This window comes from Lissotriton vulgaris, chromosome 6, assembly GCF_964263255.1.
Source record: "Lissotriton vulgaris chromosome 6, aLisVul1.2, whole genome shotgun sequence".
Classification (NCBI taxonomy): Eukaryota; Metazoa; Chordata; class Amphibia; order Caudata; family Salamandridae; genus Lissotriton; species Lissotriton vulgaris.
In genome coordinates, this window is record NC_141694.1 from 977,828,828 (window position 1) to 977,853,384 (window position 24,557).

The 24,557-nt window shown below is 42.9% G+C and overlaps 1 protein-coding gene across 2 annotated transcripts in view; it reads left to right on the top strand.

Annotated features, from left to right (window-relative positions):
* The window catches only part of THEMIS (thymocyte selection associated), a 660,092-nt gene that overhangs the window by 518,364 nt on the left and 117,171 nt on the right, over nucleotides 1-24,557 (top strand). For both annotated transcript variants that reach the window (XM_086927011.1, XM_086927012.1), the window contains exon 6: nucleotides 15,016-15,146. In XM_086927011.1, the coding sequence (XP_086783137.1) occupies nucleotides 15,016-15,137 (122 nt within the window). In that variant the 3' untranslated portion in view covers nucleotides 15,138-15,146. The remainder of the gene's footprint in view (nucleotides 1-15,015; nucleotides 15,147-24,557) is intronic.

Genomic DNA, 24,557 nt, shown 5'->3' on the forward strand with positions numbered 1-24,557 from the left:
TTTCTTGCACCCTGAAATTCTGGAATCTTATGAAATACATAATTCACAGAACTTTGCTATTTGAATAATTTATCTTTTGGGAGTGCTTCCCCCAAAAGTGGAATTTTTAATTTGACAATTTGGGTCATTTATGTGACATGATCTGGGACGATTAAGCACCCAACATCCAATACATGGACCCTGGTCTCTGTTGCCTTTGTTTCTCTATGTATGTATGTATTGGTATTGTGTGAACATCAATTGGAAAAGGAGAATAGTCCAGATGCTCACATTGGGATATCACTTTTTGCATCTCTTGGTGGTGGATTATTGTATGTTGTACTTAACCCAGCCCAAGGAACAATCCATTCAAAAGGCCAAGGAATCAGCCTGGATGTCAATGGCAGTGGGGGTAGGTTGGTATGCAGTTCTGTGTGCGACAGTGCCCGTCAGCAGATGGTGCTTGACAAGAAAATGACAGCCAAAATGAGACATTACTGCAGACAATGGTCTGATTCCATCCTTTACTACCCTTGAAAGTAAAGTGTGGACATTCAGGTGATGCTCCAACAGATCATTCTGGGCCCTCAAGAGATCATTCTGGGATCTTAGAAATGCAGTAATGGGACCCAGCTGTACTTCATGCCAAATAGGTGCACACTTCAGTCCTCTACTCATGGTTCTGACATTGGTGACTGCACCCTGAGCCTCATTCTCCACAGTAGGTCCGGTCCCACCTCTTTCCAAAACACTCTGACGTTCAGTGGGCAGCCACAGGTGTAGTGTTACCTGGCTGCAGTTTTTGTGACAGGAGCCAGGATAGGGGTGGCCACAGTTGTTGGTGTGGGGTCACAGGTGGTTGGTGTGGAGGTCACAGGGGGCTTGTGGGGGCAATTATGTAATGGAGTTAGAACTCTGCTTGAAGTACTAGATCTTGTGTCCTGAGGGAGAGGGGGAGACATTTTTGTAAGGACATCGAGATATGGCCAGCCGATTGGTGGCCCCCACATCTTGGTATGGCTTCTACCCCTAAGCAGGCAGTAAAAAATCTTGGCATGAGGCTGGACCAATCTGCCTTGAGGCTTCTAACAAAAGCCCTGCCTTCCTGATGCTGCTAGGAAGACTCTGGGCCAGGCTCTCATCACCAGTTGCCTGGACTATGGGAACACCTTGCTGACCTCTGTAAATGAGAACCTGCTGTCAAAACTTCAGGTGGTCAAGAATACCGACCTGCAACTAATCTGTAACCTTCCTTTGCACTCGTCGATCCTTAGAGAGCTTTTTTGGTTCCTATTAGGAAGCCTGTTGTTATAACTTACGTGTTGCCATTCCTCTTCCCTAGATGTCTACTGCCCAGCCAGTATGATGGTGTTTGGAATGTTGGATGTGTGTGATGTCACGGAATGCTTGGGGTCTGGAGATGTGATGATGGCAGTTGGTGGATGCAGGCTGAGCAGCAGGGAGGATTCTCCTGGTGGGGCTTTGTTATCTTTTACTTATCTACTTGAAACTTAAATTGGAACTAAGCTTCATTAAATCCAGCGTGTTTTATATACCTGTCTGAGACCCTCTGGGTGAGTAGTGCGCTATACAAATTTATGAACTTGAACTTGAACTTGACTTTTAATTACTACATTTTTGGCGACGGGGGTGGTAGACCGCTCACCAGAGCACGGGACTTTCTCATTCATTATATTGCTGGTCACTATAATGCATGTCTCATTTTGGGTGTGTGGGTTCAAGGTCGTAGTTTGTGCCTAAGGTCTGTATCAGTGTACACTGGACTAACTACCCATCTTAGGGGAGGTCATGGGGTGCTGTATCCTGTCCTGAGGTCATTTGATAGTTTGTGGGGTGGTTAGTGCCCCAGTGCAGTTTGTTTTAGGGTGGTGAGTGCCCTACAGTGGTGAGTTTGTGGATTGGTGAGTGACTCAGTGCTGTATATTTTGGTGTGGTGACTGCCCTATTTATTTGTGAAGTTGTGGGTGGTAAGTGTACCAGTGTAGTTTAGTTTAGGGTGGTGAGTGCCCTACTACTGTGAGTTTGTGGGGGTGGTTAGTGCCCCAATGCAGTGTATTTTAGGGTGGTGAGTGCCCTATGGTGGTGAGTTTGTGGGGTGGTGTGTGCCCCAGTGCTGTTTATGTTAGGGTGTTGAGTGCCCTACGGTGGTGAGTTTGTGGGGTGGTGAGTGCCCCAGTGCTGTTTATTTTGGGGTGGTCAGTGACCTACTATGTGACGTTGTGGGTGGTGAGTGCCCTACCATGGTTAGTTTGTGGGTTGGTTAGTGCCCCAGTGCAGTGTATTTTAGGGTGGTGAGTGCCCTAATTTGGTGAGTTTGTGGGGTGGTGAGTGCCCCAGTGTGATTTATTTTAGTGTGGGGAGTGCTGTATTATGTCGCAGTTATGGGGTGGTGTGTGCCCCAGTTTTGTTTCACACCTCTGTTCGGTTTGGTGTGGTGTGGGTTGTTTCCCTAAGGGAGGGGAATGGGGTTAATCTCTATCAGTTTATTGATTTTTTGTATTCGGTCAATTCCATAATTTCTTGCATGTATTGGTGGACTACTTCCATCTTTTCTGGTGTTTTATATTTAATTATATTTTGCATTTATCTGCATCATTTCTATTTTATATGTATATTGTGGATTGTTTCCATCTCTTCTTATGTAATGTATTTAATGATGTTCCTACTTATGTGCATCATTTCTGCTTTTAGTTTCCCCAAGAAAGGGGGATGTGTTATAACTTACGTGTTGCCATTCCTCTTCCCTAGATGTCTCTTCCCTACTGCTCAGCCAGTATGTGTGCTGGTGTGCTTGATGATGTTTGGAATGTTGGATGTGTGTGATATCACGGAATGCTTGGGGTCTGGAGATGTGATGATGGCAGTTGGTGGATGCAGGCTGAGCAACAGGGAGCCTGCTCATGATGGGGCTTTGTTATCTTTTACTTATCTACTTAAAACTTAACTTGGAACTAAGCTTCATTAAATCCAGTCTGTTTTATATACCTGGCTCTAGGACTTTTAATTACTACACCTGTCATCTTTAAGCTTTGCTGTTTGACACAATAAGCTGTCTGTAAGTTGCGGCCAGCTTGTCTGTAGTCCCTGTTAGATCCTTATTTTCCTTCTAGAAGCCTGAGATCGTGGGACAAGGCATTTTTGGTGATTTCTCGCATCTGCACCTCAAGATATGGGGGCAGATAATTTTCCTATACTGCCCCCCTAGCAATGGAACAATCTTTCTTTTGGCCTTTGCTCTTGCCCTGCCTTCCCTTCCTGCAAGAAGGGGCTTAAGACTTGGCTATTTTAGATTTTCTCATTTTCCTCTTGTGCAGTGCAGAGATGATCCTTCAGGAGTCATTTGAGCACGATGCCAAGTGACTAAATAAATAAGGGGGAGACGTAAGGCAATGTCCACACAAATCTGATGGGCCAGACAGATCTTGAACATCATCCTCATTGGTAGGAGTGTTACTCCCACTTTGATCTTGTTTCCTTAGGTAGAGTGGCGAATGCAGGTGAGTCTGATGAATGAGATCTTGCTTCACTTTATAAAAAAATAAAAATATGTAGGCAATGATTGTTTTTTGCATTTGTAAACAATACATTAACTCTAAAGCATTTGGCCTTTATTAATACCTCTCATTTAAAACTGCCCTTCAATGTAGTTTTTACACTACTGATCATAAGCAATATATTAACTCTAGAACATTTGGCGTTATTAATGCCTCTAATTTCAAACTGCCCTCCAATTTAGTTTTTACACTACTGATCAATGTACAAAATCTTGCAAAAGATTGCTATAAAGTGAGGTTATTTGCGGTTTCATAATTCAGTGCTGCGCTAGTGTTTGTGAAATGCCAACATAGTTTTGTTTGGCTCTCCTATCCCAGGGTCCATTTTACAATGCCATAGAAACACTGTGTGAATGGTTTGTCAAACAGGTGTTTGTCAATATTTTAAATACAGAACAATCTTAGCCTTCCATGGAAGTTAGTGAGGACAGTATCAACATAAAATGTCAGCATTGAGGATCTGGTGCGTTTAAAATATTAGGCATTCACAGTGAGTTTTGTTTAATTGTAGGGCAAAGAACAGTAGTATATAATTAAACATGAAAATACATCTGTTGGCAATATGACGGTGATTCAAAGACATTTGCTTTAGCTGATTCTTTGTCACTCCTTCAGCCCCCATATATAGAGTTGGGTCTATAAGCTAGACACACACCAAAGCTGCAGCACCACCCCTACTTTTTTCATACTTTGTATCACAGTATTTTTCCAAAAGATAGTGAGACTTCACTGAGACAGAAAAAAACACCATGGTCAGCAGACAAAGGTCACTTTGAAGTGCTTTGATAAATACATAACTCTATTTCAGTTTCTATGTGGATGGAGCCATGGATGTGTGTTTGTTATTTGAATAAAAATAAGTAGTTCTTACACTTTCTGCAAGAACATCTGGCTTAAAGTTATGTGTAATGAAAATGTGTGTAAAAATAAAGTGCAACTTATTGGACAAAATAGCTAAATGTTATATAACTCCACTTTTCCATTCCTTGGCTGTTAGGTATAATTCAAACTATTTTTTGTACATTAGAATAATAAATAAAAAGATTATCCTAGAATGAAATAGAATTCACAAAACCAGAACTGAAACATTGTAGTCCTGGTGACAGGGATTCATCCGTTAAAATCTCTGCTACCACAAATTATTTGTTTTGTATTTATCAGATCTTGATACCCAGTATGTATTATGTGCATCCGATAAGAGTGAAGGAAGAGGGTCTACATTATTATAAATAACTTGAAACTTCTATATTTATGGGTTGTGTAATGTGCATTCCAATTCTAAGATGGCACCTGGGTAATGTTTCGTAAATGAGTTGTGTTAGTGAGAATGTTGTGCCAGAGTGAGAAGGATTAATTCATTAAAACTTCTGCTGCCACAAACTGTTTTTTAAATTATATCAGATAAAGATAGAGAGTCTGTATTATGTGCATCTGATAATAGTGAGTATAGCCTACATTCTTTTGAGTAACTTGAAACATGTTTTCTACAATTATGGGGTGTGTAATGTGAATTCTAAATGTAAGATGACACCTGGGTGACGTTTTGTATATGAGTTATGTTAGAGAGAATGTTGTGCCAGAGTGAGTATAAGTGAAATAATCAACATATAGTGAATGTAGAGAGTTATGACTGACATCAGTTATCATACTTGTGTGAAAAGATTTTCTTTAGTGCAGAAAATTATGTTGGGGATTAGGGGTGCAAGAGTGGGTGAATTAGTTATTGTGAGGGAGTGTTGGTACTTACCAATCTTCCCTCCACCTACATTGCCCACAGTGCCTTCAGTATAGAGTAAGGACAGTACCTTTTCCTCCCTCAGCATGAGGTTAAGAGACATTAGTTGCAAGGTCATCTTGGTGTGCCCTGGAAGTGAGGGAGTAAACTCTCCTGTGCAGGTCATTCTCCTGCTTGTGGATTTCCTGTGAGCTTCTGGTGTTGGAGATAACATTCACCTTTTCTACAGTAGATGGAGGATTCTCATTCTTCTGATGGACCATCCACCAGTGTGATGGATGGCAGTCCATCAGGCCAAACCCTAATAATGGTGCCTGAATATCCACCAGCCTTATAGGTGATCAGCCCCTCAGTGGCGTGGGAACAACTGTACTTCCGTCAAACTCTAAATGAGATTATTGGGTTGCAACCTGAGGGGGACAATTTGTGTTTAAGATAATATTTTACCAAAATGAAACTTACGTAGACATGAATAACATTACCGTATTCTTTCCAATGCTATATGCATTTACTGAAGTGGACCACAGTAGAGTAGGACATCTCAAAATTTGAAACTAGAAAGTGGTTGACTCAAGTAGCCTGGACTATCCATCAGATAATACACCTCAGTGAACTCCCTATGAAAAGTACATTTGAAGATAGAGACGAAGAAGTTGAATGGCAAGATGGCGCCGGTGTGAGCAGTCGCTGTGCATCGCTCCGTCAGTCCGGTCCTGAGAATTGGTAGATGCTGCCACTGTAGTATTGTTAGCTATGGATTATCCTATTATTCTATCGTCCAACTCGTCTTTGGTGGAATGTACTGGCTTTTGAGGTGCTGAATCGTGTACAATCGTGTACAACGGACACAAGAAGAGAGAGCAAGAGCTGAGGTTAAGCAGTAAGACGTCGTGAGAAGCCGTGAGACTCCGAGTGGTGGAGAGGCAGAGAGGCAGAGAGGCAAAGTCGTGTGGTGAACTGGACGGAATTATGCAATATTGTGTCCGGTGTTTCCGTGAGTAGAGGCGGCATTGGAGTGAATGTTGTTGTGGTAGCGGGCTAGTTAAGAATTAAGGAATATCAATATCAAGGGGGAATCTTCTTTCTTTACCACATATCACTGTAGATTAATAATTACCCAAAGCCAGTTAAACAACCGGGAGCGGCTGCATGTCATCGAACTGGGCAAAAGACAAAAGACAAACGAGAAACAAACTCATTAAGACGCAAGGGATTCAAGAGACTGCCGTATAAGCTGCGTCAGTGGAGGGTTAGCAGAGGTGCATGCTGAGTGTTGACAAAAGGAAAGAAAGGAACAATCAGTCAATTAACCTGAATGCTCACTGTTCTAAGTGCCCACAAGCTGTTTCAACAAGTAATCTTGCATTCCCATGGTCTTTCTCACAGCCCTAGTCTTTGGGAAAAATATAAATTACAGCTTTAGCAAACAGCGCTTCAGACCGCCGATCGCAGACAGCAGACAGTGGGCGTGCTGACAGTCACTCGCTTGCTCACTAATTTTCGGGCTTGACTAATTTTCAGGCTTGACTCGATCTGATCTTACCGATCTTACCCGATTTCATCTGCCACTTCCCCTGCCTCGCCGTGTACCGCAAAACCACTGAACCATTGACCTATTGAGCCCTCGAGCTCGAGCTCTCGACCTTCTTCCAGTGTTCTCCGTTATCCTCTGCCTGCTCTGCTCTGCTCGCCAGCGTTTGCCTCGCAGTCCCTCACAGTCCTGTAGCAGAATCACCAGAATCGGTGATTGATTCGCACGGGCCGTTGTTAAGGACGACCCATGGACCCATGGACCGAGGGATACAGTGCTACAGTGATACAGTGATACAGTGCACACTGAAATAAAACGCTAAAAAATGCTAAAAACTGTAAATCGGAGAAACCATCCAAGAAATCAAGGCGCAAGACTCAAAGTGAAAGGGATTAAGGATCAAGGCTCAAGGCTCAAGGCTCTAGGCTCCAGACAAAGATCCAGTCATTGGATTGTCGGGAGTAGGAGCCTGGCAGGGAGTGCATTAAGGGAGACAGGGGCTACTGTAGCAGAAATACGTGTGTACCTCCAGGTGTCTTTAGCCTGGGCAAGCGCAAAAGTCCCCCAAGACCCCTAAGAAGTAAAAAAAAAATAGGCTAAAGCTATATCTATTTAACTACCAAACGCACCGAAAGCATCAAAAGCATCAAAAGCATCAAAAAAACCAAAGACATCAAGAGCCCCATGAGAGCAAGGGCATCCGAGATCAAGAGCAAGTGCAAGTGCCAGAGCCTGTAGATTCAAGCCTAGCTCACAGAAACCTAAGAAACCTAAATTTAAGCTCCAAAACGAGCAGAATGTTGGAAAATGGGGAGATAGAGTCCGACAACCTCGCTAAGAATTCAGATCAAGTCGTGAAAGTTGATCAAGCTGTACAACCCCCATATAAAGTGGCAGAAGGAGCGCTTGAACCACAAGACGTGCAAGACTCACAGGACGCGCAAGACGTGCAAGATGCTCGAGAATTAGAGACTACCCAAAATATCGAGAGCGCAGGGGGCCCTCAGAGATCTAAGTAAGTTCAAAGAAGGCCCGAAACTAGAGGGGCCAGAGTAAAAGAGAATCAAAATAAAGATAAAGAAAAAGATAAATCTAAAGACAACCCCAAAGAGAATAACAAGGATAAAGAAAAGAACAAAGATAAGAAAGATGCGTACACTGAGAAAAACCCAGAAAAGTAGCCTACAAGAACAGAGAAGCAAATGAAAGAAAAGGGGAAAAGGAAGGACGCAGGGAAGGAGAAAATTGAGGACGCAGAAGGTAGCGACCCCGACAATCTGGAACTAATGGCAAAAAAGGCAAAATGCTTACAAGCAATCATGAATTGGAAAGCTTCCTCTAAAATTACTGGTCAGCCGATTGAGCTTCAACCGAAAATCTCAAATATTTTTGCCCGTTATCAAAAGATGGGATAAGTGATTCACCCAAACCAGCAAATCCAAGAGCCCAATACGGGGACCTGGAGGATCGAACGAGTGTGCCCATCTGGCATAATAGGGTGGATCCTGTAGCTCCTGGAGCTGGTAAAATATTGAACCACGCCACAAGTCTAAAGTCAGATTATAGATCTTTACCGCCTGACAACGCTTCAGGCAATAAGATGGGAACCGAAACAAAAAATATAATACAATATTCCGAAACACAAGTATTTACTGATGATTCTGACTCAGATATTTATGAAACCGGGGCCTCGATATCTAGTGAAAGAAGTCACTCCAGCGATGATCATAGCCTTGATCCCTCAAATCCAGAACTTTCAGAACTATCAGATTTTGTTGGGGCAAAAAGCAAGAAAGCAAACGAATCCGGTCCAGACAACACCCCGAGAAAAAAGACATCATAAAGTGATATACGAGGAAACCACAGACCCAGAGAGTAATACAGAACAATCAAAATATACAGTAAATAATCTAACTCCCAAATATACATCAGACTCAGAACACCATCAAACTATCACGAATGAGTTTACTGGGAGTGGCCATAACCAACTGGGACGCACAAGGCAGACGGTCAAACAAGCAGAACCATGTCTGAGTGAAATACTTAGCTCAATTAAAAGCTTGCATGAAGAAGTGAAAACAGACAATAAAAAGAACCAGGTCGTCATACAAAAGCTACTAGGAGCCATTAAAAAAGTAGGTCTAACTTGCTAGGAAATATCAGACAGAATGGTCAGTGTGGAAAAACGTCCTGAAAATCTGGAAATAGATGTTGCTAACCTCCAAATGCAAGGCAAAGATCAAGATGGTATCATAAAAGATCTAATGCTAAAGGTCGAAGATCATGAAAACCAAGCAAGACGAAACAACCTCCATATCCTATGAATTCCTGAAGGTGTAAAAGGAAAAGACATAAGGGCCTTCATGATCTCCCTCCTTAAGACAGCCTTCCCTGAACTCCAGTCGTGGGAAATGGAGAGGGAGGTACAGCGTGTGCACCACTTTCCATTAACTCCTTCCAAACGAGTCAGCAACCCTTCACAATACCCAAGAGCAGAACTGATATACTTTGGGAATTTCTTGCTCCGGGAAGCAATATACGATCTAGCACGGCCCAACAGAAACGGGGAATATAAGGGGTTCAAGTTCTTTGCTTGACCTGATTACGCACATGCCACGGTGGAAAGGAGGTGGCGGCTTCGGCAATTAATTACACCATTCGAGCAAATAGGAGCCACCGTTTTCCTACAAGAACCAGCCAGACTAAAAATCATTATCAATGGGTCAACACGAAGGTTCACGAGTGAAATTCAAGCTCAGGCGTATCATAAAGAAATCTCTCTCTCGAGCAACTCCAAAACAGAAAGACAACAAAAACCAGCGGGTAGACAAGACCCAGAAAGCAAGTGATGTTGAAAATGGATATCCCCTAATATACTGAGGAACTTTACTTTCGGCACATGCATGTTGTATTTTATGTTAAGCACATCAGGGATCGGAAGGCGGGGCGGGCTGCGGCTCTCTGACCAGACTGACGCCCACACCTGGATCCTTCGGGATTCAGGAAGCCTCAAGGGGTGGTGAGGGAGGGGGAGGGCGGGCTTTAAGAGTACACAAGCAAATAAAATACAGGTAGTCATAGGCAAACGAGAATTCAAAATACGAAAAAAGAAAAGAAAAATGACACATCCACGTAATAAAAACGCAAACAGAAACGAAGTTACCAAGACAAAGATCAGTGTAAGGTTGAATCAGATACCTCAAAAAACATGGCCAAGTTAAGGATTTTAACTATTAATATATGCGGCCTTAATGACGTTAAAAAAAGACAAAGGATGGCAATCAGACTTAAGTCAATAGGTCCCAATATCATATGCATGCAGGAGACACATGTGGAAGGATCACAGCAACATTTACTGAAAAAATGGGTAACAGACTGATCATTTCTACATCGCAGGCAACGAAGACAAGGGGGGTAGCCATCTTTGCAATCGGCGGGGGGGTTACAGTTTACTAGGTCTAGATAAATTAGGCCGTTGGGCAATAACAGAGTGCTTATTAGGTCAAGGGAAGAAGGCCACTACTTGCTCCATATACGGGACATTAACAGACAACCCAGAATTATGGATATTCATTTTAAATGAACTAGCACACTGGTCACCCCCCTTCATTATATGTAGTGATTATAACTTGAATCTTCCCCCGGACTGGCAATCAAGGCCAACTTTACATACAAAGGAAGGAAGCCAAGGGTATTCACTACACTTCAGGAAACATGCACCACACATGGTTTAGGGGATTGCTGGCAAGCTAAACACCCCACAGATCCAGGCCATACATTTATTCCCACCCACGTAATAAATTGACACAGTTAGATTACATCTTGATATCCAACACAATATCATCTAAATGCACAATAGAGAAACTTCCCCGAGTACTATCGGACCATAATCCATTAATCATCAGTATGGATATTGAAGGCTCGGGCCATAGTCAGAATAGATGGACTTTTGAGCGTGCTTTACTTCTGAATGAAGAGTACTGTCAATGCTTAAATAGGTGGATCCCCGAATTCTTAGAATACAATATGGGGACCACCCCAATCGAAACTGTATGGGATACCTTAAAAGCAGGAATAAGGGGAGAGACGCTAAGATTCTCCCTCAACCTTAACTGGGACACAAAAAATGAAATGAAAGTACTACAGGATAGATTAGTTAAAACGGAGGAAGATCTGATGAGGGCAGTACAAGAGGGGCACAAAATTGAAGAAACATTGGCCACGGTAGCTATTGCAAAAAGTAAAGTGGCAGATATTTTGACCAAAAAAGCAATAGAAAAGGCTATGGTAAATAAAGAATGCATATACAAACTTAGCGAAAAAGTAGGACACCACTTGGTGGTACGAACTAGACAAGAAACCATGGCAAATACAATTAAAGAAATTAATTATCCCAAAAAAGGTCTTACACAAAATCAACTAGAAATAAGAAATGCATTTCATGACTACTATCAGGATTTGTATACAGAAACGGATAAAAATCAAGGTAAAATTGAACGGTATTTAGAACAATCTAATAGCCCACGATTATCTATGGAAGACCAAGAAAGTTTGGCACAAAGTCCAGAATGGGTGGAAATTTTATTATCAATTAATAGCCTACCCCCGGGGAAAGCAGCAGGGCTGGACGGGATCCCGTTGAATTCTAAGCCAAATTTTATAAACCGTTGAAGGAAATCTTAACAACTTTAATGATACATTTTCAATGGGGGACAACCACCAGGGTCATGGGTCAGTGCTAAAATCGCAGTTTTCCATAGATAAAAATAAAGACCCTGCTCAATTAGGATCTTATCGCCCCATCACACTATTTAACTGTGACTCGAAAATATATTCGAAATTACTGGCAACTAGATTGGCGCAATATTTATTTATTTATTTTATTTATTTATTTTTAGAGTTTTCTATAGCGCGAACTTGAACCGATTAGGTTATCAGAGCGCTTTACATAGCACCAGTTCCGTTACATGTTATCACAGCAGTTTACATAAAATCAGTTACGTTGCACATTTCAGGATCTTGAACCGATTAGGTTATCAGAGCGCTTTACATAAGACAGCATTCGATGTCCAGTGCCCTCCTCCGCCGTGTAGCGGGGGACCTCTTCCAGCCCTCCGAAGTCGTCGAGCTGTCGGGACTAGGCTCCTGGAATTTCAGCTGCCCCTTTACAAGGCACTTTACATAGAATCAGTTACGTTACACATTTCAGGAACACATTTCTTTTTGCTCTAGTGGATAGGGTTATCTCTTCACACGGGGGAAGGGATACACCTGGCTATATTCCAACAGTTCCACAGGCGATTAGTCGTTAAAGCTATAATTCCAAACACAGGGAGGGGATACACATGGATACAATCTAAAAATCAAATAGGATACTAGTCGTTAGAGTTATCTTCTATCTTGACATGAGGGATGTGACTGGATATATACGCAAAATCATCTCCCCACGACAACACGGCTTCATTCTGGGCCGATCAACCATCGATCATGTCCAGAGGGTTATTACTCTATTCGACATTACAGAAGTGGCAGGAGACCCTATGACCCTAATACTATTAGATGCCGAGAAGGCCTTTAATAGGGTCTCCAGGCAATATCTGTGGACAGCAATATCGAGGTGCGGTGTCGGTAACCGATTCATCAAAGCCATCCGTATGTTTTACATAAACCCCGAAGCGGTTATCGCAATAAACGGAGAGCTGACCGGCAGTATTAAAGTTACCAGAGGGACAAGACAGGGTTGTCCGTGCTCTCCCTTACTGTTTGCTATCTTCATTAATCCTTTCATTCTTCAACTAGAATCAAACTTGGAAATTTCACTGATTAAAACTATCAATGGCAATACTAAGACGCTAGCCTATGCAGACGATATAGCAATAGTTACCGGAGACCCTAGCACAGCAGTGAAAGCAATGGAAGATGAATCAAAACAATTTGGGGAGGTCTCAGGATACAAACTTAATCAGGAAAAATCTCAGATAGTCGTTAATAATAAGATTACATATCCTGATGAATGGGTAGCTATCAACGCCATATATCTAGGAGTAAATATAACATCAGACCTAGACAATCTGGTCAAAATTAATCTTTAGCCCCTCATAAACCAAACAAGCCAAATGCTCCGGAGAATTCACAATCTTCATCTGACCTTAGTAGTAAGATGCAATGTCATCAAAATGCTATATTTCCCAAAATGTTTATATTTTTTCCGGACGATTTGTTTAGACTTCACCACACAAATATTTCAGGATATTGATAATTTATTTTCACAGTTTATTTGTAATTATAAAAAAACGCATAGGGCACTTAAATATATTACACTCCCGAAAGACAGAGGTGGGCTCTCACTACCGAACTTCAAAATATATTGGTGGGCCACGATCATACAGTATAGCAAAATACTTCTGACCTCATATAGCGATGCAGTATGCGAAGGAACGACTCCGACACCACAGGGTTTAATATTAGGTAGTGAAACAAAAGCACATCTCTGGCGACTAACATACAACTGTTATTACAAAAAAGTATGGTTTAAAACCCTAAGGGGTGTATACTCAGCCTGGAACAATGTTCGAAAGCTGTTTGGGATTGGGAGATTTTCTTACTACACAACGCTAGTGGGAAATATTATTCTACCAGAAATATTTAACGACTTGTGCATGATAAGGTGGCAAAGGGCATGGATCACCCAGTGTGGTAACCTTTATTCCAATATAGGATTCAAATCATTTCACGAATTAAAATCAGAATTTGGATTAAACCAATCAAATTTTTTACAAATTAGAGATATCGTAATGAAGAAAGAGGGAGGCCCGGCCAAATAAAAAAAATTGACCTAATCGACACAATAATTGGTACCCCTACAATAAGAATTGGTGGTATTTACACTAATCGTATATCCGTTCTACCAGATGATATCACAAAATATATATCAAAATGGCACGAAAAATTAGACGTGATGCAAGATACCTGTGAGAAATCACTTAAGGCATCTCATTTGTGGTTAATGTCGGCCAACCTCCAAGCCCAATATTATAAAACTTTTTTCCAGTTATACTACACCCCGAACAAGATCGCCAAATGGGGGTCGGGCAGAGGTACAGATTGCCCTCGTTGTAAGCAGCACGAGGTAGATATTGTACACATATTTGCAACACGTGTCACATTGGGCACATTACAGCGGGAAATCTCCACCTTTCTATCAAAAATCTTTAACTCACAAATTGAAATAACAATGACAGAACTAATACTCGGCCTAGATGGAGATTTACGGCCCAAGGAAATGCAAGGTCTTATTTTTATTTCAGCGGCTGTATTTAGATTATGTTTGGCTTCGGTGTGGTTAGATTATAACCCTTAGGCTTTTGAACAATGGCGGGCCAGACTCTTGGCCACATATAATCTAGAAAAGGCCATATATCGAAAAAAAGGTAGAAAGAAACAAGAAATTGGGTTGAAAATTTGGGACCCACTGACACGTTGAATACAGAATCAGGTTGGATAATTATATTATTTAATCTGTTTGCAATTATATCAAGAATATGCATATTATGTTTCCTGTAATTTGGATACAAAAAACATGGTCAGACTTTATGAACTGTGGTATTATTTTTCAATTGCTTATTTGGCTATGTATTTACTCAAGTTTGGGGGGGAGGGGGGTAGAGGTGAATCCACTGTAGATTTAATTATGTTATACAGAATTATGTTTTTTTTCCCTGTAAAATTGTGGAGGGGATAAAATGTCAAAAATGCTTCAATAAAGACTTTAAAAAAAAAAGAAATGTACATTGGCATTATCATAATGTGAATTGGGCCACTGTTTGTATTGCTGGACATTCAGCTCAGTGACCTATGTTGCCAGCGAATTAATGGTAACATTTTTCAAACATAGCACTTAAAAAGCAGCAGCACTTCAGTATGTAGAACTACATCAAAGCAAGCTTTTGTTATATGATTTCATAAAAGTTCCATGATGACTGTACATCAGGGAAAGTTCAGTTGTGTTTGGAAAGTGAAGTATATGATGTTCTCTTTTCCTTCCTAGTAGCAGTGTCTTCTGATAATTATGTTTCTGTAAATGTTCTTTTCAGTACAGAGATGATTGGGAATAAGCATGTAATTGAAATATGGTAAAGTTACCTGCTCATTATTATTTTGATCTTTTATTAATAAATTATGTAACTTGATCGCAGATTGCCCACAACAGGAGCAGCAAGTTAAACAGGATTGTGACTACTTTGATGAAACTGTCATTGACGAAATCAGAAAAAAATTGAAAGACAACACATTTCATATAAATCCTCACACGAAATAAAGAAAAAAGGTAAGCAGTTAAGAAACAGGTGGCAGAAAGCACTGTGTCCACCAAGAAAGACTATATCCCCATGGTCTTTGGAAGTCTGAATCCATGTGATTACTTGCAATTTCGTAGGGCAAATGGCACACTTTGTATGGTACTATAATCTGAGCACGTATGCTCTTACAGATTACAGCTATGAAATAATTGGCGAATCAATTAGTGCCATCTGAATTTAGCTTGAGTCACAAAAGAACACAAACTTGTGAAGCCCATACGAAAGTAACTGCCCAGACAATGCAGACAACTTGCAAAAGAGGCAACAGAAAACACAATATTTGTTACATATTCTTATGTATGTTTGTCTCCCATTTGAAGAAGTCTAGAGGCACATGCATCAACATAAGAATTGCAATTCCTTAATAGCGATTTTTTTAGAAATTGCCTTTTAAGAATCGCAATTCCCTATGTATGTAGGAATTGCTAAAAAAAATTGTGATTCCTACATATTCCGCAATGGTAAATTGCTATTCGCAATTAAGGACTAGCTTCCCATTCACTTCTATGGGCCTAGAGGGCCATAGGAATGAATGGGAATTGCATGCGCAATTTGCAAGTGCCTAATAGGTACTCGCAAATAGGGCATGCAATTTCAAGGGTGCAAGGGTGATAAAAGGTTACCCTGATGCACCCCTGAAATTGCCATGTAACCACATTTTGTGCACACACTTTGGGGCATGTGTGTGTGTATAACATGGAACTTTAAATTGATGGTAATTTGCGATCCCTAATTGCAAAATTGACATTTCAAATTGCATCATGCATTGCATTTAGGGAATCGCAATTTGAGATGCCCTAAATGCATTCACAATTTATGTATTCGCAAATTTTGCGATTACTTAATCTGCGAATTTGCATTTGGGTTGAAGCATCCTAAATGCAAAAATACTGGTCGCGAATCTGCCCCTTTGCGGCCGATATTTAGAATAATGCATGTGCCCCCTTGTGTCCCAATTACAAGTGGGCTCAATGAGGTGAAATATTTAACATCTAGTAAATACTATTAATCCCATGGTGAGTAATTTACCAAGTGCAGTAAATAACTTCATATCCAGGTTTTTACTTGGAAATGAGGTCATGTGTAATCAGTATGTATACACGGTTCCTCCTTTCCCTCCATTAACCAGGCTTAAATGTTCTATTTTAGTCTTTTACCAATTTCCTCTTTATGATAGACTTGGTTTGAATACTGAAGACAAGATAAATACTGAAGAGAACCACCACTTCACCCCCTTGTTGATGCCACATTTTCCCCCGTGGTTCCCTTGTACCTTTCTAACTGCATCCACACGCGTAATGTTTGTCTCTGTAGACAGAAATAAAGCTTCCTGCTTAAGTCTACTAGCAATCAGCAAAAATGGAGCAGGCTACTGAAAGAAGTTATGTTGGTTTTATGGGTATTTTTTGTTCTGTTGTAGAGAGAGTTTCAGCTGTCTGTCACCCTCTTGTAGCAATAACAACAACACGAAAAATCATACAAAAGGAGCTTTTGGTCTGACTGCTTCAGTAACTCCTATGTTGAATTGCCCTTCAAATATTGAATAAGCTCGTAAAATAGCATGAATTAGGTGGTCAATTAGGTCCGCCTCCTCCAGCCATTATCTTTCTTGCCCGTTTCATTTACATTTTGGATCGTCGTACATGACAGTCTTTGGCTGAAAAAATAGTGCAGCCAGAGACACGGCCATGTCCCCAAATATATAAGTAGTAGATTCATACCTGCACCTATGCCCCAAAACTGCTACTCCTTTAATGTGAAAATGGTAGCGATGTTGAATTCACAAATGCTTTGTATGCTTTTGTTTGCTATTAGGCATTTTTTCTTGGAGCAGATGACATTATTCCAAAGAAGGTAATAAGAACATGATACATCCTGCCGAGACCAGCAAGTTGCTTTTTGTAAAATTGATTTGATCTGTTTGAAGATGAATCTTTTTAAGGTCATCTTGACCTTTGAATCAACAGGGAGGACACAATGTTGGTCAGAAATGTAATTGAGAAAAGAACAGAAAGTTCACAGCAATATACTGCACAAATAGATATAAGTTCTGAGATTCAGATACATGTTGTTCATTATTCATTCTTGAAGTAGTTCCCAGTAGCCACACATATCTGGTGGGTGTGTCTACGCACAAAAGTAACTGACAACCAGACCACAAATTCCTCTCTTCTTACTTAGGAAATGACTGTCTTGTCTTGGGTAACCTTCTAATATGTTATTTTAGATTTCTCCAATTATATTGATCTCCATTAACATATTTATGAAGTACCACATGTTATGTGTGACATCTCAAGTCACTCCTGGCTTTTTGGTCAACAGCGACTTGGAGTTTCATTTTTAGTATTGAAAGTATTGGCCTAATAAACCTGGTGTGCGAAATAGTGCTGGCTAAAAATCTGGAATGGCTCAAAATGACACGTGGTGCAGGCTTATACAACAGCCATGTACTTTCTCTAATCAGAACAACTTTTACGTACAGTGTTTAAACTGGTCTGATTTTGTGATAAGAAGTGAGATATTAAAATGAGTGACTGCGTTACTGGCTTCAAAACAAAAGGCCTGAATGACAATGAACAAATGAATAGATTTAAATAAAGGTTCAAAATAGGCGTGCCCTGCTATTACATGTAGCCTGTGCATCTTCTACTTTGTAGTAACAATTCATAAACTAGCTACCTCTCAAATCACTTGTTGACTATATAGATGCCTTTGACCTAGTATGATTCAGAAAAGGGGGTGGTGGTGATGAACAGAGTGTCTGAATTAAGCAGACCACTCTTACCCAGTCCAAAGATCAGGGCTTGATCCATCACCGTTATTTATCTCACTGCACCATCCCAGTTCAGAACCTGGCTATATGCAAATCAGTCTGTCCCTGCCCCAGTGCATCATGGGAACAGGGTAGACTAAACTAACAAGCCAATTCTTCACCAGAAAGGAGACAAGCTACCGGGGACCGGTTTCTGGCATTTCAGCCGTCGTCGGCCCGACTTGCTTGAATCCTGATGGTGCAGTGAGAAAGGGACTCATGTCTGAGTATACCCTGCCACACCTATAGTGGCCAAAAATGATTCAGAAAAGGGGGTGGTGATGAACAGAGTGTCTGAATTAAGCAGACCACTCTTACCCAGTCCAAAGATGAGGGCTTGATCCATCACCGTTATTTATCTCACTGCACCATCCCAGTTCAGAACCTGGCTATATGCAAATCAGTCTGTCCCTGGCCCAGTGCATCATGGGAACAGGGCAGACTAAACTACCAAGCCAATTCTTCACCAGAAAGGAGACAAGCTACCGGGGACCGGTTTCTGGCATTTCAGCCGCCGTCGGCCCGGCTTGCTTGAATCCTGATGGTGCAGTGAGAAAGGGACTCATGTCTGAGTATACCCTGCCACACTTTTAGTGGCCAAAAACGATTCAGAAAAGGGGGTGGTGATGAACAGAGTGTCTGAATTAAGCAGACCACTCTTACCCAGTCCAAAGATCAGGGCTTGATCCATCACCGTTATTTATCTCACTGCACCATCCCAGTTCAGAACCTAGCTATATGCAAATCAGTCTGTCCCTGGCCCAGTGCATCATGGGAACAGGGCAGACTAAACTACCAAGCCAATTCTTCACCAGAAAGGAGACAAGCTACCGGGGACCGGTTTCTGGCATTTCAGCCGTCGTCGGCCCGGCTTGCTTGAATCCTGATGGTGCAGTGAGAAAGGGACTCATGTCTGAGTATACCCTGCCACACCTATAGTGGCCAAAAACGATTCAGAAAAGGGGGTGGTGATGAACAGAGTGTCTGAATTAGGCAGACCACTCTTACCCAGTCCAAAGATGAGGGCTTGATCCATCACCGTTATTTATCTCACTGCACCATCCCAGTTCAGAACCTGGCTATATGCAAATCAGTCTGTCCCTGGCCCAGTGCATCATGGGAACAGGGCAGACTAAACTACCAAGTCAATTCTTCACCAGAAAGGAGACAAGCTACCGGGGACCGGTTTCTGGCATTTCAGCCGTCGTCGGCCCGGCTTGCTTGAATCCTGATGGTGCAGTGAGAAAGGGACTCATGTCTGAGTATACCCTGCCACACCTATAGTGACCAAAAACGATTCAGAAAAGGGGGTGGTGATGAACAGTGTCTGAATTAAGCAGACCACTCTTACCCAGTCCAAAGATCAGGGCTTGATCCATCACCGTTATTTATCTCACTGCACCATCCCAGTTCAGAACCTGGCTATATGCAAATCAGTCTGTCCCTGGCCCAGTGCATCATGGGAACAGGGCAGACTAAACTACCAAGCCAATTCTTCACCAGAAAGGAGACAAGCTACCGGGGACCGGTTTCTGGCATTTCAGCCGTCGTCGGCCCGGCTTGCTTGAATCCTGATGGTGCAGTGAGAAAGGGACTCATGTCTGAGTATACCCTGCCACACCTATAGTGGCCAAAAACGATTCGGAAAAGGGGGTGGTGATGAACAGAGTGTCTGAATTAAGCAGACCACTCTTACCCAGTCCAAAGATCAGGGCTTGAGCCATCACCGTTATTTATCTCAGGAAGCTTGTTTCCTTCCCAGTGTAAGAATTGGCTTGATAGTTTGGTTTGCCCTGTTCCCATCATGCACTGGGACAGGAACAGACTAATTTGCATATAGCCAGGTTCTGAGCTGGGATGGTGCAGTGAGCTAAAAAACGGTGTTGGATCTAGCCCTGATCTCTTGACTGGGTGTGAGTATTCTGCTTAATTCAGAAACTCTGTCCATCACCACCCCTTGTTGTTAAATATTTTGTCCACCCTAAGTGTGGAAGGGTATACTCAGATGTGAGTCCCTTGCTCATTGCACCATCAGGATTCAAGCAAGCCGGGCCGACGACGACTGAAATGCCAGAAACCGGTCCCTGGAAGCTTGTTTCCTTCCCAGTGTAAGAATTGGCTTGGTAGTTTGGTTTGCCCTCTTCCCATCATGCACCGGGACAGGAACAGACTAATTTGCATATAGCCAGGTTCTGAGCTGGGATGGTGCAGTGAGCTAAAAAACGGTGTTGGATCTAGCCCTGATCTCTTGACTGGGTGAGAGTATTCTGCTTAATTCAGAAACTCTGTCCATCACCACCCCTTGTTGTTAAATATTTTGTCCACCCTAAGTGTGGAAGGGTATACTCAGATGTGAGTCCCTTGCTCATTGCACCATCAGGATTCAAGCAAGCCGGGCGGACGACGGCTGAAATGCCAGAAACCGGTCCCCGGAAGCTTGTTTCCTTCCCAGTGTAAGAATTGGCTTGGTAGTTTGGTTTGCCCTGTTCCCATCATGCACTGGGACAGGAACAGACTAATTTGCATATAGCCAGGTTCTGAGCTGGGATGGTGCAGTGAGCTAAAAAACGGTGTTGGATCTAGCCCTGATCTCTTGACTGGGTGAGAGTATTCTGCTTAATTCAGAAACTCTGTCCATCACCACCCCTTGTTGTTAAATATTTTGTCCACCCTAAGTGTGGAAGGGTATACTCAGATGTGAGTCCCTTGCTCATTGAACCATCAGGATTCAAGCAAGCCGGGCCGACGACGGCTGAAACGCCAGAAACCGGCCCCCGGAAACTTGTTTCCTTCCCAGTGTAAGAATTGGCTTGGTAGTTTGGTTTGCCCTGTTCCCATCATGCACTGGGACAGGAACAGACTAATTTGCATATAGCCAGGTTCTGAGCTGGGATGGTGCAGTGAGCTAAAAACGGTGTTGGATCTAGCCCTGATCTCTTGACTGGGTGAGAGTATTCTGCTTAATTCAGAAACTCTGTCCATCACCACCCCTTGTTGTTAAATATTTTGACCTAGTATAGCACTCTTCTGCCTTTGGTTGGGGACATGCTATAAATGTCACATACTTGCTTACAAAAACTTTAGAGCCATGTCACATGAGTCACATCAACAGGGGTTAGAGGTTTTTGCATTCTCTCCATCTTTCCTTCGATATCTCCCTTCTGCAGGCAAAAGGGAACTTCAAGTAAAATTAATAAGCTTTCATTTATTGTTACTCTTTTATTATGCTGCCTTCAAATATTACCCTAGTCTTCAGACACGTACATGGGAAGCATCATCTTTGCCTATATAAACCCTGTGTTGTAAACACAGTTTTTCTACATTTTACTACATTGCTTTGATTTAAAGCTTCCAAGGGATTCATGTATGTGCTTTAGCTCTTCTTTTGATAAAAATGCATTGAACTGTAATACTTTGTCCTAAGTAGATATTTCAAAAGTAGTGTTTAGCCCTAGATATAGATTTAAACCTATTTGAATAAATGAGTCATTGGTATGCGCGAATCTGTGAAGGAGTGAGTGAAAAAGTGGGCAACTCGCTAAATGGATGGTTAGGTGCCTACATACATGGGTTAGTGCAAGATTGAAGGCTGCTTTGTTTGATGAATGAGTTAGTGGGTACATGAGTGATTCATCAGTCTCTGCATTCAGTTAAACAGCTATTCATCTGTCAGTAGAACTGTAGATATTCATTTTCAAAGTTTTAGGTTGACATAGCGCTTAAAGCACAAAGCTTCACTGATGGTCATCTGGTTGAGCTACACAGAGGAAAGTCAGGCCTGCCAAGATGGAGTTCTTGCCATATACAGAGATTAGGTTAGTCATGCTGAAAAAGTTAACTTCTCAAATTCCGGCAGTTTTATTTGTGAAGGAAGCCAGAAAGAGCTGGGAGAACATTGTGGGTGGTCGTCAATGGAGTCTCAAGAGCAGGCCTGGAGTCAAGGATGATCGTCGCTGTGGTACGAAGTTCTAATGGGGAGTAATGCTAGGTCCTTGCAAGAGCTTTGCATTGGCGGTCACCGCTGGTTGTTTCAGCTGAAATGTGAAGTTCAGGTCTTGCATTGGCAGGCGTCGCTGTAGCTCGAAGAGTCCAGGCCACAGCAGCTATTCTTGTGCGAGCGGCATGGGTGGCAGGTTCTCGTGTGAACGAGCACAAACAGCCCAAAACTTCAAGATTTCACATTTTCTTTAAGAAGAGTGCATTCTTCCGCAAGCTAAGGGTCCAAGACTTGGACAAGCACATCTTGGGCATCAGGGACACACTGTAGTAGATGCCAGCAGAGTTCGAGCAGGCCCAGTTTCAGGTCCAGGCAGTTTCAAATGCATTCAAGGCAGACCCAATTGCAGCAGATCAGCTGGCCAGTTGGAGGGAGACTTTGGAATTTGTTATAATTTACAACAGAAGGTCAGCCAACAATCAATCAATCATGTGTTTGTTAAGCGCGACTACTCACCCGTAAGGGTCTCAAGGTGTTGGAGAGGAGGGGAAGTGCGGGTTCTAGTCCATCAAGGAGGAGGTGTATCGAAAAGCCAGGTTTTGAGGTTTCTCGTGAAGATGGGGAGTGATGTTGTCTATCTGAGGTGAAGCCGTAGGTCGTTCCAGGCTCTGGCCGCAAGGAAGGAGAAGGAGCGGCCTCCCAATCTAGTCTTTCTGGTGCGGGGGACCATGGCGTTAGAGAGCTGGGCTGATCATAGGGTCCTTTGGGGTGCGTGGAATTCGAGTTGGCTGTTCAGGTATGCTGGTCCAGTGTTGTGAAGGGCTTTTTATGTGTGGGGAGAATCTTGAAGGTGATTCTGGCCTCAATGGGGAGATAGTGGAGTGTGCGCTGGTGCTGGGAGATATGGCAGTGTCTTTGCAGGTTGAGGACCAGTCTTAGGCGGCGTTTTGGATGTTTTGTAGCTTGCGGAGAGGTTTTTGTTTATTCTGCAGTAGAGTGCGTTGCCGTAGCCAAGTCTGCTGGTGACAAGGGTGTGAGTGACGGTCTTTCTGTGCTCTAGGGGGATCCATTTGAAGTTCTTACGTAGGAGGTGGAGGGTGTGGAAGCAGAGGATGCAACAGAGTTGATCTGGCGGTCCATTTTGAGCTTGGAGTCCAGGATGATTCCAAGGTTGCGTGCGTGGTCTGTGGGGGTGAGTGGGCTTCCAAGGGTAGGGGGCCACCAGGTGTCATTCTAGGCATCAGGGTGTGGGCCCATGATGAGTACTTCTGTTTTGGCAGTGTTTAGTTGTAGGCAGCTGCTTTTCATCCATTTGGCGACAGCTTCTATGCCTTCTTGAAAGTTGTGTTTGGCTGCTTTGGGTTCGTTGGATAGGGAGAGGATGAGCTGGGTGTCTTCTGCATATGAAACAATGTTGAGTCCGTGGGTTTTGACAATGAGGACGAGTGGAGCCATGTAGACGTTGAAGAGCGTGGGGATGAGGGAGGATCTCTGGGGGACTCCGCAGGTGGTAGGTGTAGGGTCTGAGAGGAAGGGATAGAGTCTGACCCGCTGCGTTCTGCCAGAAAGGAAAGAGGAGATCTAGTCGAGGGCCTTGTCCTGGATCTCTGCTTCGTGGAGTCTGTGTGTTAGGGTGCGGTGAGAGACTGTGTTGAAGGCTGCTGAGAGGTCGAGGAAGATGAGGGCTACTGTTTCTCATCTGTCCAGGAAGTTGCGGATGTCCTCTGTTGCGGCGAAGAGGGCGGTTTCTGTGATGTCTCTTTTTCTGAAGCCGGATTGGGAGGAGTTGATGATGTTGTGCTCTTTGATGAAGGTGGGAAGTTAGTTGGTGATGGCTTTCTTGATTACTTTTGCTGGAAACGAGAACAGGGAGGTGGGTCTGTAGTTTTTTTACGTCGGTGTTGTCCGCTGAGGGCTTCTACAGGAGGGGTTTGATCCCGGCGTGTTTCCAGTTATTGGGGAAGGAGGCGTTCGCCAGTGAGCTGTTGATGATGTGACGAACTATGGGTGCGATAGTGTTGGCGGCTACGTTGAAAATGTGTGGGGGCAGGGGTCCGTGGGGGCCCGGAGTGGATTGCCTTTATCGTCTTCAGTGTGTGTTCGGTGGTGAGGGCTGTCCAGCTGTCAATCGTTGGCTTCAGGGTGTCGGGGTGGCTGGTAAGGGTTCACTGTGTTGGTTATCTTGGTCGAAGATGTCGTAGTTGTTCTTGATTTTATAGTGGAAGAACTTGCTGAGTTTGTTCCAGAGGTCTTGTGAGGGAGGGATGTCAGTAGACTCGCTGGTGGGTTGGGCGAACTCCTTGATGACGCTGAAGAGCTCTTTGCTGTTGTGTGTGTGTGTGGAGATTCTGTCTTTGATCACTGTATTTCTCGTATTTCTGATGAGTTGGAGGTGGGTGTTGATGGCGGCTCTGAAGTTGTTGTGGGCTTCTGTGGATTTGGAATTCCTCAAGGCCTTTTTGAGGTGACGGCATGTGCGGCTGGACTCTTGAAGTTCGGTGGTAAATCATCTGGCTTTCTTGGCGTGTTCGTTGTTGTTCTTTTTGAAGGGGCTATGGTGTTGGCACTGTTGGAGATCCATCTGTGCAGAGTTCGGGCTCCGGTGTTGGGATTGTCATCTTCCTCGGTGGT